The 19,723-nt window shown below is 43.2% G+C and overlaps 1 protein-coding gene across 1 annotated transcript in view; it reads left to right on the top strand.

Annotated features, from left to right (window-relative positions):
* The window catches only part of zcchc24 (zinc finger, CCHC domain containing 24), a 257,472-nt gene that overhangs the window by 189,120 nt on the left and 48,629 nt on the right, over positions 1-19,723 (top strand). Inside the window, exon 3 of the mRNA XM_063070392.1 lies at positions 16,822-16,986. Within this exon, the coding sequence (XP_062926462.1) occupies positions 16,822-16,986 (165 nt within the window). The remainder of the gene's footprint in view (positions 1-16,821; positions 16,987-19,723) is intronic.

The following is a 19,723-nucleotide window of genomic DNA, read 5'->3' as shown; positions in this document are numbered from 1 at the left end:
CCAACTCTTCCCTCCCATAAAGCCCTCAATTTTTCTATCATCTATGTAAGTGTTTCTTACGTGGTCCTAATGTACCTGTCTCTACCACCACTCCTGGTAGGCTGTTCCATGCACCCACCACTCTCTGTGTAAATAAAAACAACTCAATGTTTTAGAAACAGCTTCTTCCCCTCTGCCAATGGATTTCTGATATTCTCCCCCCCCCCCCACTAAACTTTCCTTAAAATGATGCCCCCTGGTGTTAGCTCACTCAACCTATCCTCATAGGACATGCGGTCTGATCCGGGCAGCATCCTGATAAATCTCCACTGCACCCTCTCTTAAAGCTTCCACATCTTTATGAGGATAGGTTGAGAGTTTTTATTTTTGGAGAAAAAGAGGATGAGAGGTGACGTGAAAGAGATGTACAAGATGATAAGAGCACGAGATCAAGTGCAGAGCCAGAGACTTATTCCCAGGGCAGAAATGGTTAATATATGAAGATTCATCTCGAAGTAGGTTAATAGGTCTGCACAACAGGCCAAAGGGCCTGTGCTGTTCGACGTAAAAATGTTGTAAGCCCCAGGTTTTGAGCAGAGGCGACTGCTGAAAGTTCAACAGATGCACTGTTCCAATTTTCTCCAGTCGTTGCTTTGTGGAAGATGCGTTTGCTCAATAACTTTTTCTTTCATCGAACATAGAACAGTACAGCACAAGAAAATTTTTCATTTTTCAGAAGGTGGGAGTGTTTATAGCCTGACTCCCACCAGAGGCAAAGGGGAGGTTCTGGAAGGCCTTGTGATCCAGAGAATCGAGATGGTGGGTGTGTGGGCGGAATGGGGTGGGGGGGGGAGGCGTCACTAAAATGGATGAAGGGGAGGAAAAGGAGCCAGACTCTCTCTTTGTTTCTAGAAAGAATAGGACTTCAGGAAAAGAAGTGCTGTTGAATAAGAAATGGCATAGAGTTGAGCCCATTGTATACTTGGACGCGACTGAGATGACTGATGCTGGCACTCGCTGTTGTTGCCCCAGTAACAGTGGGCAGCTCGGCTCACGGTAACACAGCAGCCCTGTGTGTTGCGAGCTTCCTCCACACTACAGCTTTATTCAACATTTCACAGCACTGCCTTCTGTCCCGCCAGCACCAACAATGTCACTTCTGTCCGCTCTCCAATTCTTCACCGCGCACCCATACCGGTCTATCTTATTATCCCATTGCCCCCGTGCCCCTCCTCTCCCACCCCCAACAACCACTGCTGTGCCTCAGATCAGAATTTATTTTTAAAATAAAGAAACGTGTCACAATTGCACTGAGGCCAGTGTTCGTCCTTCAAAGAAGACCCTAAGACATTGGAGCAGAATTAGGCCATTCAGCCCATCGAGTCTGCTCCGCCATTCCATCATGGCTGATTTATTATCCCTCTCAACTCCATTCTCCTGCCTTCTTCCAGTAACCTTTGATGCCCTTACTAATCAAGAACCTATCAACCCCCACTTTAAATATACCTAATGATTTGGCATTCACAGCCGTCTGTGTCAATGAATTCCACAGATTCACCACCCTCTGGCTAAAGAAATTCCTCTTCATCTCTAATCTAAATGGATGTCCCTCTATTCTGAGGCTGTGCACTCTGGTCCTAGACTCTCCCACTGGAGGAAACATCCTTTCCACATCCACGCCATCAAGGCCATTCACTACTCAATAGATTTCAATGAGATCTTCCCTCATTCTTCTAAACTCCAGTGAGTACAGGCCCAGAGTCATCAAAAATTTCTCACATGTCAAAGTAAATTTATTATCACAGTACATAAACTGTAGGTCACCATATACTACCCTGAGATTCATTTTGTTTCAGGCATTTACGGAAAAATAAGGAAATAAAATAGAAATTGTGAAAAACTGTACATAAACGAAGACTGACAATCAATTCACAAAAGAAGATTGATTATGCAAGTAATCAATAATTCTGAGAACATGAGTTATAGAGTCCTTAGTTAGCTCAGAGTCGTGGTGAGCAAAGTTATCCAGACCCTGGTGGTGTAAGACTTGAGGTTCCTGTACCTCTTTCCTGGTGCTAGTAGCGAGGAACGAGCACGGTGAGAGTCCTTGATGATGGATGCTGCTTTCCTGTGGCGGGTAAGATAATCGAACCCTTCTCTCCCACATAACACTCCATATTTTTTTAAATATCCATATGCCTATCTAAGAGTTTCTGAAATGTCCCTAAATCATTAGCCTCTACCACCACCATGAACCCACATTTTATAGATGTGCTCAATGGTGGGGAGGGTTTTGCCTGCAATGGTCTGGGCTGTATCCACCAATTTCTGTTTTGTAGGCCTTTCCATTCCTGGGCATTTGTGTTTCCATTCCAGGCAGTGATGCAGCGTGTGAAGGTCCAGCATTAAGCTTGTGTGTTGTGGGGGCAAGTTGAGGTGTTCAGATCCGACATCCGGTGATGTCTATGGATTTGAGTTGACATCAATCTGTCTGTTTGCATCAGTACCATGTACTCAGCTTCTAAAATTCATTTTGGTTGATCAGAGAAGAATTTCAGTTTCAATCGATTTCTGAGGCAGGGAACACAGGGGTCACAATTCAATAGTGTATTTTGTGTTCAAGCTGAAGTGTATTGGCATGAACGTACGTACCCAGGGTATAAATGTCATGAAAATTAGCTTTTTATAGTAGGGCATGTCAAACATACATTACATAGGTGGTGGAATCTGGGAAGATTTGATAGGAACATGGGGAAAATAAATTGGATTGGTGTCGATGAGTGGCCAGTGCTGTCTTAATGGGCTGAAGGGCCTGTTTTCCTAATCAATGATTCTATGAAATGTTCTCAGGCAAGGAATAACTCTTCTCATCATGTGGCTCAGCTGTTCTTTGCTTCGATCAATTCCCATGGGGCGGTTGGATAAAACAACATTTTGAGTTCTCCTAGCAACCATTTATCTTGTGTTTGTGAAGTTGGCTAACATTTGGGTTTATCAGCTGCCTCTTTAACTCAATCAAAATACCTCCCAGTAATAATTTAGAGTCTTTCATTAAAAAGCACTTGGCAAAATAGCTCTGTGCGTGTAATCGCAAATGCAGGAGAAAGCCAAGACTCCCCACAATTAACTCAACAAGTTCAAAGTTTAAAGTGAATTTATTATCAAAGTACATGTGCAGTATATTACCATATACAAACAGCAGCATCCATCATCAAGGACCCCCACCAACCAGGAGATGCTCTCTTCTCGCTGCTGCCATCAGGAAGATGATACAGGAGCCTCAGGACTCGCACCACCAGATTCAGGAATAGTTATTACCCCTCAGCCATCAGGCTCTTGAACTAAAGGGGATAACTTCACTTGCCCCCATCACTGACCGGTCCTTACAAACCGGTTAGTGGACTCACTTTTGAGGACTTTTCATCTCTTGCTCTCAATATTTATTTATATTATTATTTCTTCTTTTTGCATTTGCACAGTTTGTTGACCTGCACTCTGGTTGAAAGTTCTAGTTGGGCAGTCTTTCATTGATCCTGTTATAGTTACTATTCTATACATTTATCGAGTATGGCCACAAAATATGAATCTCAGGGTTGTTTTTGGTGACATCTATGTATTTTGATAATAACATTTACTTTGAACATTGATATTAAACCTAATTCTGATCCTGAATTGTTAAACTCCTGGGCAATTATTTGCAGGACTGAAGGTGCTTATCGTCACATCAGATTGTCGGCCTGTATTTTTGTGATCCAATCCTGACTGGAAGTTGACCCCATAACTTCTGATCAGTAGTTGTAGATACAAGTAAGTATTAGTTAAATCTGATTGAAATATAAATGGGAGTGATTGATTAGTCATAGAACAATACAGGCCCTTCAGCCCATCGAGCTCTTTCTGACCACGGTGCCCACCAGCCAGTCCCAATTTCCTGCATTTGGCCCATATCCCTCTGAGCCGCATTCCTTCATGGACCTATCCAACTGCTTCTTAAATTTTATCATTCTATCTGCCTCAATCACAACTTCTAGCTGCACATTCCATGTATTCACCACCCTCTGCATGAAACAGTCCTTTTCACATCTTTCCCCTCTCAACCCTAAACCTAATTTTGTCTCCCCCTGGTACCTTGGGGTCGTGTGGCAGGGTGGAGATATGTCTCTACTAAAGGAGGCATAAGGTGCTCCTTCCCTCCTCTAGCCTGCAGGTCATCCTTGGGCAAGGTGTAGCACCTGCTTTGCTCCCCCTTGGTCAGGGTCACGTGAAACCTTGGGAGCAGGTGGTGGATGGTCATATGAGCAGTTGGTGCATATCGCAAGTCCCAGTTATGCAACCACTGACGCCAGGCAGACAATCTGTGAAGGGTGTTGATAATGGCTGAGGCCACCCATCTCGTAAAGACACTGCTCAGAAGAAGGCAATGGCAAAGCACTTATATAGAAAAAATTGCCAAGAATGTTCCAGGTCATGGAAAGATCATGGTCATCCGCATCCTACGACATGGCACATAGGTGTAAATTGGGGAAAAGTCTTTGTTAGATACGTGGGTTATGTCCAAAGAAAAAATGGCTGGAGCCTTTTATCACTTCAGTGCAAGGTTGTTTATTAGGTGCATCAAAAAACAAACTTACAAAACTTAGCAAAAATACTGAAAAGAAAACTGCCAATATTTACAAAAAGGCATCTACCAGAAAACACAGTAATAAAAAACAGTAACATAATTTACATATTACTATTTAACTATTTATGGTTTTATTACTATTTAATTATTTATGGTGCAACTGTAATGAAAACCGATTCCCCCGGCATCAGTAAAGTATGACTATGATTATGACTATAATTCCATACTTTGTCTGGTGTGAACTCCAGGCAGTCCTGATCTCTCCCTCTCTCTCTCCTATTGAGGACGAAGAGCCCCATTTATTAAGCACCAGGATGTGCCATCTATAATTACCAACAGAGTTAATTAAGATTACACATGAATTAGAAAATGATGCACCCTACAATGCATTGACAATCATTGCTACAAAATAAACAGAAGTGTCTAACTTAAATACAGTATACAATCAATTTACACGTCCGCATTACTAGTGAAACGGAAAATCCTGCTGTGTACGGTGGGAAAAGCACTGTCAAGCCAACCCTTTAGGACCCACTATGAGAATATACCAGGGGAGACATTGGAGTACGCAGACTCAGAGCAACAACAGCAGAATGACAAGGCGATGTTTGTGTGTGTAAGGAGCATGTTTACCGAACTCTATCTGACACAGTCTTACTGTCCACCTTTTCTCTGCCTCTCATAATTTTAAATATTTCTGTAAAGCCACCCCTCACCCTCCTACATTCCAAGGAATAAAGAACTAGCCTGGCCAACCTCTCCCAATATACAGTATAACTCAGGCTGCCATGTCTTTACAACACCTTTGTAAATCTTCTGTGAATCCATTCCAGTTTAACTGCGTCGTTCCTGTAATGGGGTGAGGTAGGGTGAGTGTGTGTTTAGTTTGCGGCCACCGTCTATAGTTCCAGCAGCTTTCATTTCACAGTCAGTTCTTGCTTCCCAGACAGACAGACAGACAGACAGACAGACAGACACACACACACACACACACACACACACTCACTCTCCTACAGGTAAGCACACATCCTGATTTGTAGTTGTTAAATATTAACCATTTGGATAGCGGTGTGTGGAATATTTATCTAAACAATGGTGTTTTTAAAGCTTGCGGCGGAGAAACACTGGTTGAATACTTCAGCACAAACTGTCAGAGACCATGAAGCTACATGGTTCCCTGACCCTGAAGACTGTGATAGATGGAAAATTGTGCCTGATTTTCCAAAGTGCTGGAAGTGCGTGTTCCATGCAGTATTTCTAAAGAAATGAGTGCTTTGCAGATTTCAGTGACATCAGTTCACATTCTTGTAAACACAGCAATGTAGGCCCAGTCTACTTACTCTCAATGGCCACCTTACTAGCTACTTCTTGTACCTAATGTAGTGGCCACTGAGTGTATGTTCATGGTCTTCTTGCTGTAGCCTATCCACTTCCAGGTTCGACATGTTGTGTGTTTAAATGCTCTTCTGCACACCACTGTTGAGTTACTGTCGCCCTCCTGTCAGCTTGAACCAGTCTGGCCATTCTCCTCTGATCTCTCTCATTAACCAGGTAATTTTGCACACAGAACTGCTGCTCACTGGATTTTTTTTTGTTAGAGACTCACAAACAAGAGAAAATCTGCAGATGCTGGAAATCCGAGCAACACACACAAATTACTGGAGGAACTCAGTGGGCTAGGCAGCATCTAGGAAAAGAGTACAGTCGACGTTTCGGGCTGCTGGAGGATTTCGGCCTAAAATGTCAACTGTTCTCTTTTCCTAGATGCTGCCTGGCCTGCTGAGTAGCCCCAGCATTTTGTGTTTGAAACTCTAGAGACTGTTCTGTGTGAAAATCCCAGGAGATCAGCAGCTTCTTAGATCCTCTATCCACCCCATCTGGCACCAACAATGATTCCACTGTTAAAGTCACTTAGGTCACATTTCTTCCCCATTCTGATGTTCAGTCTGAACAACAATTGAATCTCTTGACCATATTTACATGCTTTTATGCATTGAGTTGCTGCCACATGATTAGCTGATTACATATTTGTATTAACAAGCAGGTGTACCTGATAAAGTGGCCACTGAGTGTACGGTATTAAAATACTATAGACTACAATAAGAAATATAAAGCAAATTGTGCAAAGAATTCAAAATAGTGAGGTAGTGTTCATGAGTTTGTGCAAATCTGATGGTAGAGAGGAAGAAGCTGTTCCTAAAATGTTGAGTGAGAGTCTTCAGGCTCCTGTACCTCCTCCCTGGTGGCAGTATTGAATTACAGGGGAATAGGAGTCTGCCAAAACTTTGTTGGGAAAGTCCATAAACCATAAGAAATAGGAGCAGAATTATGCTATTTGGTCCATCTATTGTGCTCCACCATTCAATCATGGCTGAACTATTTTTCCCTCTCAACCCCATTCAACCCCTTAACCTTTGACCCCTTACTAATCTAGAAACTATCACTCTCCAACGTCTTGGCCTCCACAGCCGTCTGTGGCAATGAATTCCACAGATTCACCTCCCTTCTTATCTCAACTCCTTCTGAGGAAGAATTGAATTGACTTTATTTCCTATATCCTTCACATACATGAGGAGAAAAAATCTTCATGTTACGTCTCCGTTCAAATGTGCCATGTGCAATCATAGAAATTTATAATTTATAATAAATAGAACAGTCGACGTAATATAGAGTACACTCAAATCAGCGTGAGTTAATCAGTCTGATGGCCTGGTGGAAGAAGCTGTCCCAGAGCCTGTTGGTCAGCTTTTATGCTGGGGTACCGCTTCCCGGATGGTAGCAGCTGGAATAGATTGTGGTTGGGGTGACTTCAGGCCCTATTTACACACCCGTTCTTGTAAATGTCCTGAATCATGGGAAGTTCACAACTACAGATGCGCTGGGCTGTCCACACCACTCTCTGCAGAATCCTGTGATTAAGGGAGGTACAGTTCCCATACCAGGCAGTGATGCAGCCAGTCAGGATGCTCTCAATTTTGCCCCTGTAGAAAGTTCTTAGGATTTGACGGCCCATACCAAACTTCCTCAACCGTCTGAGGTGAAAGAGGCTCCGTTGTGCCTTTTTCACCACACAGCTGGTGTGAACAAACCACGTGAGATCCTCAGTGATGTGGATGCCGAGGAACTTGAAGCTGTTTACCCTCTCAACCCCAGATCCATTGATGTCAATAGGGGTTAGCCTGTCTCCATTCCTCCTGTAATCCACAACCAGCTCCTTTGTTTTTGCACTGATGAGGGAGAGGTTGTTTTCTTGACACCACTGTGTCAGAGAGATGACTCCTTCCCTGTAAGCCGAGAGTGGAGCTTGTGTGCTTTCATGGGCATACCCGCTTCATTGCAGGGAGACCATCATAACCCCAGGAATCAATGCAGACCCGATGGGCCAAATGGCCTATTGCTGCTACTCTGATTTAAGGACTAAATCCTGAACTAAGAGGGAAAACAGTATAGGCCACTATACATTGTAGAACAACTGTCAGTCAGAGCTCCCAAAGGATTACGAATCACCTCTAAAATAAGGTATTGGAGGGCAAGGGCATTTCAAGAACTGCTGGGAGAGACAAGTTGGACTATTATGGGCAAATTTGAGCCCCTTATCCAAGAAAGGATGTGCTGGCATTGGAGAGGGTCCAGAGGAGGTTCATGAGAATGTTCCCGGAATGAACGTGTTGACGTATGAGTGTTTAATGGCTCTAGGCATGTTCATGCTGGAGTTTAGAAGAACGAGGGGGAATCTCATTAAAATCTACTGAATATTGAAAGGCCTAGATAGAGTTGATGTGGGGAGGATGCTTCCTGAAGTCAGGGAGTCTAGGACCAGAGGGCACAGCCTCTGAATACAAAGACATCCCTTTAGAACAGGGCTTATGAGGAATTTCTTCAGTCATAAAGTGGTGAATCTGTGGAATTCATTGCTGCAGCCGGCTGTGGAGGCCAAGTCATTGGGTATATTTAAAGTGCTGATTGATAAGTTGTTGATTAGTAAGGATGTCAAAGGTTACAGGGAGAAGGCAGGAGAATGGGGTTTAGAGGGATAATAAATCAGCCATGATGGAAGGGCAGAATCAGAATCAGTTTAATATCACTGACAGATGTCATGAAATTTGTTGTTTTGTGGCGGCAGTGCAGTGCAATGCATAATAAAAAAAACTATAATTACGGTAAGAAATATGTATATAAATTAAATAGTACAAAAAAACATTTCAGGATGTATATGGGAAGAAAAAGCATTTCAGGATGTATATTGTATACATTTCTCTGACATTAAATTGTACTTTTGAATCTTTGAAAAGAGAACAAACTCAATAGACTGAATGTCCTAATTCTGCTCCGATGTCTTATGGTTTTATGTTTGGCTGACAAAGGAGATAGGGTGTACAATTGACATTAGAAAGATATTGTCATGAATTAAGAAAGTACATTTGTATCTTAGATAAAACGCTGCGTGCCCATGAACTGAAGTCTGGAACCCATCAACACATTCCATTCTCTGACATCTCACCATCCAACTGCATTGAAACTCTAGCAGACCACAGCCTCGTTTTACTCAATCAATCAGACTTTGCAGCCATGAATGTTTCTTTCAAAAGGCAAGGGAAATTGATTCTGACCAGCAGTCAAGCTAAGGACACAGAGCAGCCAGGCCTTGTAGAACATGAGAAACAGAAGAAAGAGGAGGCCACATCCTCACATTTCTGTCCTGCCTCTTCATGAGACAATGGTTGGGTGAAACTAGAACTGGAATCCATGGGTTAAGGGTGAAAGGTGAAATGTATAAGGGGAACTTCTTTATTTAGAGGGTGGTGAGAGTGTGGAACAAGCTGCCAGTGCAAGTGGTAGATTTGGCTTTGAGTTCAACATTTAAGAGGAATTTGGGTCAGTACATAGATGAGAGGGGTATGGAGGGCTATGGTCCGGGTACAGGTCGTTGGGAGTAGACCAGAGTTTCCAATCTGGTGTTCACAGACCCCTTGCTTAATGTTATTGGTCCATGGCATAAAAAAGGTTGGGAACCCCTGGACTAGACAGATGAACAATTCAGTATAGATTAGATGGGCCAAAGGGCCTAATTCTGTGCTATAGTGTTCTATGACTCTTACCTTACTTTGGTATCACTGTCCTATTGCCCTTTCATTTTCCTCATATTCAGAGAAAAATCTGCTCGGTACTCAGTGGCTGGACCTCCAGAGAAGTGGTGTTCAAGTTTTATTGTAAAAGTAAGTGCATGTCCTCAAATGCTACACTCAGGTTCATTTCTTACAGACATTCACAGTGGAACAAAGAAGTACGATAGAATCAATGAAAAACTACACACTAGGACTGACAAACAACCTGCGTGAAAACTGATCAAATAAATAAATAAACAATTCTGAGAACCTGAGTTGTAGAGTCCTTGAAAGTGAGTTCCTAGGTTGTGGTCAGTGATCGGTTCTGTGCTGAGGTGAGTGAAGTCATCCACACTGGGTCAGAAGCCTGATGCTTGAGGGGTACAAACTGTTCCTGAACCTGGTGGTGTGGGCCCTAAGGCTGCTGTACCTCCTTCTGATGATTGTAGTGAGAGGAGACCCTGCCTGAATGATGGTGGTCCTTGATGATGGTTTTGGCTTTCTGAATGTCCCACCTTTGATTTTGAGACTGTAACCTGCAGATCACGACATCTAGCCAAAGGAAACACCAACTCCACATCAACTCCACATCAACTGTGTCAAACCCTGTACAAATTTTGCCATTGAGAAGGTGGTGTGTTTCTTCTGAGATATTTATGAACTCTCCTGAGTTATTAATGGAGATGAGACCATTGACCTTCATAAGGGGTTAAGAGTAGCATAGCAGTTAGTGCAATACTATTGCAGAGTTCAGAGTTCAGAGTTCAATTCTGGCACCATTTGTACGCAGTTTGCTTGCTGTCCCCATGACTGAGTGGGTTTTCTCTGGTGCTCTGGATTCCTCCCGATTCAAAGACATACTGGTGTCACGTACCCCGTGACGGGGCTAAAGAAACCACCAGAAACAGAAACCACTTTGGAGGCTAGTATTGCTATAAGCTACGCAATTATTAGTAACTACGCAACACAGTAATATAAATGAAGATAAATCACACAGGTTAGCAATGATTATATATATAAGTACGTAAATCAGTAAGTGTGGAAATATATGTATGAAAACCAAGGGGTGAAAAGATACAGTCTTACGATGTTGAGTAAAGTTCAGTTCAGTTCATGGTATGTAGTTGAATAGCGATGGAGAGAGAGAGTTGAGTCTTCAGTTGAGCTGTTGCAGTCGATCTTCTCGTCGTCCTCTGAAATCCTTCACAAGTCACCGACTGTGACTTTAACCAGGGGGACGGGTTTTCCTGTGGTGGAGCTATCACCCCAGCGAGGGTGGACACATAGACAACTCCCCACCAGTCAATCCCTTCTCCTTCACTGGAACAGCAATTTGGATCGATCCGCCTGATCGATCCTCCAAAACCCACTTTCTCTGCAGGCACAACAATGCTCATTCAGTGTCCAGAACATGTGTCTGAGGTCTGTATCATCTGACCTCCTATTTATTTCTCTGTGCTGAGCATCACCTGTCATTCAAAGAGCCCCTCCTTCCTTTGTCTGCAAAGAAGTGCAAGCAGGCAACCTGTCCTTGAAAGTAACATCAACAATCTGCCTCCGGTCACCATAGCAACTTTCGAGCTGCTCGGTGCTGTCTCCAAACCCAACTCAGCAGAAATCCAAAGTTACTTCCAATGCCTTAAAGTGACAGTCCAACCATTAATCTTTGTCTCTCTCTCTCTCTCTCTCTCTCTCTCTCTCTCTCTTTTCAAAAGCAACATATCGGTGGTAAATAACTCTCTCTCTCTTCAAAAGCACAGTTAATAGGAGTACTCCAGGATCTCCTCACACTGGTTAGTAGGTTACTTGGTCACTGTAAATTATCCTGTGATTAGGCTAGGGTTAATTAGGTGGATTGCAGGGTGGTGTGGCTTGTTGGGCTGGGAGGGCCTTTTTCACACTGTAACTCTAAATAAATAAAAATTTTGCAGATTTCCGTGAGATTGGTTCACGTTCTTGTAAACTCAGCAATGTAGGCCCCGTCTGCATACACCCAGTGGCCACTTTACTAGCTACCTCCTGTACCTAATAAAGTGACCACTGAGTGTATGTTCGTCATCTTCTGCTGCTGCAGTCAACTCGCTGCAAGGTTCAACATATTGTGCGTTCAGAGATAGATCACTGCTGTAATGTGTGCTCTGCGTCAGTGCGCTGTTATCAAGAATTGATCTGTATGCGCAGTATTTAAGACAAGTTTTTCACTGTACCTCAATACATGTGACAACAATAAACCAATTCACCAATTTCCTGATTGTTTCCCAGGGTTGAGGGATCAAGAACGAGAAGACGTAGGTTTGAGATGAGAGGGGAAAGATTTAATAGGAACTTGGGCAACTTTTCTAGACAAAGGGTGGTATCTCCATGGAATGAGCTGCCAGGGGATGTGTTTGAGGCAGGTACAAAGACAACTTCTAAAAGACATTTGGGCAGGTAGATGGATAGGAAAGGTTGAGAAGGTTATGGGCCAAACACTGGCAAGTAAGACGAGGATGGGGCAGCAAATCATAAACACCGTGTCTATGGGCTCTGCAACGTTTGCTCAGCCATGCGCTGAATGGAGGCTGTGATCTGCTCCTGCTCCGGCTACTTCGGGTTTCAGGTCTATCGATTCACTCTTGTTCTGAATGATATTTGCTTACTTTTACTGTTTGCACAATTTGTTTTTTTTCTCTCTGCACATTAGGTGGTCTTTTTTTAATAAGTTCTTGTGGGTTTCTTTGTTCTGTATCTGCCTCTAAGGAGAGAAATCTCAAGAGGGAAATGCACCATGTTTACCCATTCTGGTCTGGATATCAGACCAGCTAATGAGGTTGAATTCTGCTGTGGGAAAGGAAACATTGCCATTGCCAATGACATTCAAATGAATAATTAAAACAGCATATCAGTCCATTTCATTCTTCTCTTAATTATTCTGATTCTTTATTCTATCTATACCTCACATGGGAGGCAATGTCAAGTACAAGAGGACAAAGATTTGAAGTGAAGGGGAAAAGTTTACAAGTGATGTGCAGGGCAAGTTTTTTTTACACAGTGTTAAAAGCTTGGAACAGACTACCAGGGAGAGTGCTGGAAGCAGATACAATATTGGCTGTTGGATTGACACAGGCAGAAGAGATTTAGTTAAATTTGGCATTGTGTTCAGCACAGCATTGTGGGCCAAAGAGCCTGTTCCTGTGATGTACATTTCTATGTAAAGAGATTATCTGGGTATTATCATACTTTAGGAGTTTCCTGTGTGCATATTGGTTGTTGTCTTAGCTACGTTTGTGTAATGACATTGCTTTAAAAGTACTTAATTAGTTGTATTTGTGTCTATATACTGTAAATCATGATAACTTGTTGTGCTATGTGCTCTTAACTTATTCTAGCATTTGCATAATCTCTTGTGTTTATAATTTATCACTCATTGTTAAAAACAATACCTCCCAATTCCTCAGCTGGTGTTCTAGGGGATCCTTTATACCATGGTTAAATATGGTCTGCCTTTGCACTTTTTCCTGTGCCATATAAATAATAGTCATTGCATGCAAATGATGACAATGTGCGGCTTGAGAAGGAGAATTGCCTTGGATGTACAGTACTTAATTATCTCATACCGAGCCCAGATTCCAGAGTTGGTCACTGTCCCAGCGACTGAGGCTGAGAAATAGAATGATCTGGAAATGTGATGATAAATAAAATAAGGCTTTTAAAATGTCAAGTGGGAACCTCTTAACAGTGACATGAAACAGGGGCACAGCTCTACACAGGCATCTTACGCGATACAGCAAACCCTGCTCATGGACTGTTTGTCCCACTCCCATCAGGGAGGAGGCTACGCATCATCCACACCAAAACCACCAAACTCAAAAACAGTTACTTTCCCCAAGCAGTAAGGCTGATCAACACCTTCATCCACTAACCCACCACTCCACACCCCAAACCACAACTGGTTTATCATTGCAAACATGAGGAATTCTGCAGATGCTGGAAATTCAGGCAACACGCATAAAAATTGCTGGTGAATGCAGCAGGCCAGGCAGCATCTCTAGGAAGAGGTACAGTCGACATTTCAGGCCGAGACCCTTCGTCAGGACTAACTGAAGAAGAGTTAGTAAGAGATTTGAAAGTGGGAGGGGGAGGGGGAGATCCGAAATGATAGGGGAAGACAGGAGGGGGAGGGATGGAGCCAAGAGCTGGACAGGTGATTGGCAAAAGGGATATGAGAGGATCATGGGACAGGAGGCCCAGGGAGAAGGAAAAGGGGGTGGGGGGAAAAAACCCAGAGGACAGGCAAGGGGTATAGTCAGAGGGACAGAGGGAGAAAAAGGAGAGAGAGAGAAAGAATGTGTGTATAAAAATAAATAACGGATGGGATACGAGGTGGAGGTGGGGCGTTATCGGAAGTGAGAGAAGTCAATGTTCATGCCATCAGGTTGGAGGCTACCCAGACTAGTTTATCATTTCCTGTCAGTCACCGTATATACAAACACTCCTGTACCGAAGTGTCACTTTATGGACATACAGTCAATCTATGTATACAAGTTATCGTGTATTTATATTTATTGAGTTTTTTATTATTGTCTTCTTTATTTTATGGTTTTTTTTGTGCCACATCGGATCCAGAGTAACAATTATTTCATTCTCTTTTACACTTATTGGAAGTGACATTAAACAAAGTTGAATCTTGTAAAGGAAGTCCACTAAGTATATGGAAGAGATGCGGTTAATGGGATTGGGCTTTAGAATAATATTTCCACTGGTATTAAAATCAAGGAAAACATAGGACAGTATAGAGCTCAAGAGCTCCCAAAATAACTGTTTTGATATGACAGGCATTGGATATTATCAGTGTGATGAAATGTAAGCAAGAGCAATGTTATCAAGTCCATAAGCCAGGAATAACTGTCCCTTTGAGTTGGCCTTTAGCGTGTTCTGATGAAGGATGGAAATCACACTTTTGATACACAGTCAGTGGTCACTTTATTAAACATCTCCTGAACCTAATAAGGTGGCCACTGAATGTATGTCTGTGGCCTTCTGCTGCTGTAGCTTTTCCTCTTCAAGGTTCAACGTGTTGTGCATTCAGAGATGCTCTTCTGCACACCACTGTTGTATCGCGTGGTTACTTGAGTTTCTGTCACCTTCCTGTCAGCTTGAATCAGTCTGGCCATCCTCCTCTGACCTCTCTCATTAACAAGGTATTTTTGCCCACAGAACTGCCCCTCACTGGATGTTTTTGTATTTCGCACCATCCTCTGTGAAGTCTAGAGGCTGATTTGCGTGAAAATCCCAGGAGATCAGCAGTTTCTGAGATATTCAAACCACCCCGTCTGGCACTAACAACCACTCCACAATCAAAGGCACTCAGATCACATTTCTTCCCCATTCTGATGTTTGGTCTGACCCCTTGCTGTTATATATTGAGTTGCTGCCATTTGGTTACCTGATTGAATATTTGCTTTAATGAGCAGGTGTACGGGTGTAACTAATAAAGTGGTCATTGAGTGTATCTCATCTGGGATAAAAATCAATGTTGCTGGAAATTATCGAAAGGTCAGGCAGCATCCGGGAAGAGAGAAACAGTTAATGGCTCATGTTAATAACTTTGAAATTAAACCAGCTTTATCTCCAACTTACACCAGTTTTTATCCAAAGTTCAAAGTATATTTATTATTAAGGTATGTATACTATATACATCTTGGTGATTTGTCTCCTTACAGGCAGCCACAGAACAAAGAAACTCAACAGAACCCATTTAAAAAAAAACCTGCCAAACTCCCAATCGGCAAAAAAGGAATGAATCGTGCAAACAACACTCAGACCCATAGTATTACGCAAAAATATTTATATATAGCCTTTGTGAAGCCTTGGGCACATACAAACGTTTGTACATATAGCTGGGGTGCCTAAGACTTTTGCACTGTGCTGTATTTGTCAATGTGAGTTTGTAAATCAGGCAGGAGCAAAGGATGTTGGGAACAGGGAGGGTGGAGTGCTGTGGGAGGAGTGTGGGACAGGTGGCAGAGAAGGAGTTCCAGGGCAGGAGGTGACATGGACACAGACACATCCAGCCCTGAGTCACCAGGCAAGGTCATTTGATTCCAAACAATTGGCTTATTGATCATCACAGAATGTCTCTCTGGTGCTTCCTGCTCCCTCCCCTGTCCCTGCTGGAGGATGTTGACAGGTCAGGCAGTCAACATTTCTGGCTGAGACCCTTCATCAGGACTGGAAAGGAAGGGGAAAGATGCCAGAATAAGAAGGTGCGGGTTGGGGGGTGGGGGAAGGAGGCAAACTAGAGGGTGATAGGTGAAGCTGGGTGGGTGGGGGAAGGGGATGAAGTAAGGAAGTGATAGGTGGAAAAGGTAAAGGGCTGGAGAAAAAGGAAATCCAACAGGAGAGGAAAATGGACCATAGGAGAAAGGGAAAGGGGGGGTCATTAGGGGGACATGATAGGCAGGTGAGGAGAAGAGGTAAGAGGCCAGAGTGGGAATAGAAGAGGGGAGGGCGAGTGGAAAATTGCCAGAAATTGGGAAATTGATGTTCATACCATCAGGTTGGAGGCTACCAAGACGAAATAGGAGGTGTTGTTCCTCCACCCTGAGAGTGGCCTCATCTTGGCACAAGAGGAGCCCATGGACCAATAAGGAATGTGAATGGGGATAGGAATTAAAATTGATGGTCACCAGTAGGTTCTGCTTTTTGCACATAGAGCTGAGGTGCTCAACAGAGTGGTTCCCCACTCTACATCAGATCTCACCAATGTAGAGGAGGCTGCATCGGGAGCACTGGATGTAGTAGATATCCCAACAGGTTCGCTGCTAAATTGTTGCCTCACTTGGAAGGACTGTTTGGGACCCTGAATGGAGGTGAGGGAGGAAGTGAATGGGCAGGTGTAGCACTTCGTTCACTTGCAGGAATAAGTGGCAGGAGGGAGAATGGTGAGGAGGGATGAATGGACAAGGAAATCACAGAGGCAGTGATCCCTATGGAAGGTCGAGAGTGGGGGTGCTAACGATGTCTTTGGTGGCAGGGACCCACTGAAGATGACAGAAGTTGGGGAGAATTACGTGTTGGGTGGTAGGTGATATTCCTGCCGTTTTAACATCTGCCTGTGTCTGTTTAATTTTGTAGGCTCGTCCCAAAGGAGAAGGGTTGACTCCCTACCAGGGAAAGAAACGCTGCTTCGGTGAATACAAATGCCCCAAGTGCAAAAGGAAATGGATGAGTGGAAACTCCTGGGCCAACATGGGGCAAGAATGCATCAAGTGCCACATCAACGTTTACCCCCACAAGCAGGTACAGTGCGCCTCGGCATCCAGCTGTTCACATGCACGACACAACACAGAGGAGCTGGTTCATTGAAAATCTTTCTTTTGCACTTGATAGTGGGTAGATGTTTGAATTCCCTCCTTGCGTGGGATATACCATACCCAGCTGTGGTGACAGAAGAGTAGATGTGAAGAACTTTTAAGATAGGTGAACAGAAGAACATAATAATTCATTAAAAAATCAGTTTTATATAGAAGTACTTCATAGCTTCAGGGTGATGGAATGGAGATGTGGTGTCTCTAGCAAAGAAGGTGCAAGTCGCTCCTTCCCTCTGCTAGCCTGCAGGTCACCCTTGGGCAAGGTGTAGCACCTGCTTAGCTCCCCGATCAGGGTCATGAGACCATGGGAGCAGATAGTAGATGGTCATATGAGGAGCTGGTGCCTAGTTCTGGTTATGCGACAAAAGGTCTGTTTCTGTGCTACGTTTCTCTGGCTGTATGACAGCCCTGAGAGAAGATACTGACATTGACTTACTTATGACTTATACAATGAATTTGGAGGTTTTTATGGAGATCATGTTGGTGATATCTTTCCAGTGCCGGCTAAAAAGGTCTCGTTTCCATCCTGTGTGAATGTATGAATCTTTGATAGACCATTATTCCAGTATGGGTTTTGCGCTTACGAATGGCAGGATGAACTCCATGGTGGGAGAGAGAGTAGACCCACAGCTCACGACACAAATCCCAGTGATAGGTCTCGACCCAAAATGTTGACTGTTTATTCCTCTCCATAGATGCTGCCTGATCTGTTGAGTTCCTCAAGTATTCTGTACGCTTTACTCTGGATTTCCAGCATCTGCAGAAACTCTTTATTTTTCTTCTTAGTTAGAGATACAACACAGTTACAAGCCTTTCTGGTCCAACGAGCTTGTGCTGCCCAGTTACACCCATGTGACCAATTAAATGTTCTCCATATTTATTGCTTTTTATTTATTATTATTTTTTCTCTTTTGCTGTCTTTTTGCGCGTTGGTTGTTTGTCCATCTTTGTCGTGTGTGGCCTTTCATTGACTGTGTTCCTTCTATTTACTGTGAATGCACACAAGAAAATGTATCTCTGGGTTGTATATGGTGACATATATGTTCATTCATTCTGTGCCATGTTGTATGATGTAGGGAATTATGGTCTTTCCATGACTGTGACTATTCTTGGCAAATTTTTCTACAGAAGTGGTTTGCCATTGCCTTCTTCTGGGTAGTGCCTTCACAAGACTGGTGACTCCAGCCATTAGCAATACCCTTCAGAGATTGTCTACCTGGGGTCAGTGGTCGCATAACCAGGACTTGTGAAATGCGCCAGCTACTCCACTATCTGCTCCTACGGTTTCACTTGACCCTGATAGGGCGGCTAAGCAGGTGCTACGCCTTACCCAAGGGTGACCTGCAGGCCAGCGGAGGGACTGAAGGCTTTAAACCTCCTTTCGTAGAAATGTTATCTCCACCCTGCCATCTGATATATGTATCTTGATAATAAATGTATTTTGAACTTTGAACCTACTAACCTGTATGTGTTTGGATTTGAGTTTAAGAATTGTGGGTAACCCAGTGGCATGGTTTCTTGCCACATGCAAGATAACACAGCAATAAAACCTCTGTTTTCTTTAACTGTGCAAACCAAGAGCTATGGTGTTGGTTCTGTTGGAGAGTGTCAATCCAGTGCATTGACTGGAGCTCAGGTAACAGAGGAGGCTTGGGTAAATACTCAGTTCACTCAATCCAAACAGCTTGTCTGAAAATATCTGGCTGACATGCGTTAAAAAATGTATATATAAATACTGCTCTGTTTTAAAGGAATTTGGGATCATGACAGATCAGGGGAAAAGAGAGAGAAGAAACAAGTTAGTTTTAATTTGCAGAGACCCAATACTGAATCCTCCCATGTCAGGTAGCTCACCCTCTGAGTCTATATGAGAATTATCCATTTCTGCTGTAAAACAAGGGTTCTTCAACCATTACACAGTGACTTCTGGTCTCAGATTCAGAGTCAGTTTTGCTAATCACATATATTTTTCACTTCTTTAACCAGAAGGTACTGAATCTATCACAGACGGACGTGGAGGCCAAGTCATTGGGTATACTTAAAGTAGAGGTTTTATAAGTTTTTGATTTGTAGGGCATCAAAGGTTATGGGGGGAAGGCAGGAAAGGTTGAGAGAGATAATATATCAGTCATGGTGGAATGGCAGAGCAGACAAGATTGGCTGAATTGTCTAATTCTGTTCCAATATCTTATCAACGTAGAAGCTTACAGTGTTTCTGTAACCAGCACACTGAAGGATGTGCTGGGGACAGCCCAGACGTGTTGTCACACATTCTGGCCCCAACATAACATGCCCACGTTGCTCGGCAGAACAACATAACAAGCAGCAAAGCAATAATGGTGGAGCAAGCCCAGTTCCTCCCTCCCTACACAGATAGACAGTTCTCCGACCCCTTATAGAACAGAACTTTTAAAAAGTACTGAAAAACAACTAACCTTGAGCTCCGGCCTCAACAGAGACAACAGCTCAGCAACACTTCTGCTTGTAACGTTGCTGAAATGTTAATGCCATGGGCTAATATTTCTTTATTTGTATTTATTTTTAATAATGCACTGGTGCATTCCTGTCTGACTACATAATTTATTTGTTTAGAGATAGTAACAGGCCCTTCTGGCCCAGTGACCACACTGCCCAATTGCACGCATGTGACCAATTAAGCTACTAAC

Source organism: Mobula hypostoma, chromosome 18, assembly GCF_963921235.1.
Source record: "Mobula hypostoma chromosome 18, sMobHyp1.1, whole genome shotgun sequence".
Lineage (NCBI taxonomy): Eukaryota > Metazoa > Chordata > Chondrichthyes > Myliobatiformes > Myliobatidae > Mobula > Mobula hypostoma.
Note: the sequence above shows the minus strand (reverse complement) of the source record. Positions and strands in the feature narration are given on the sequence as shown.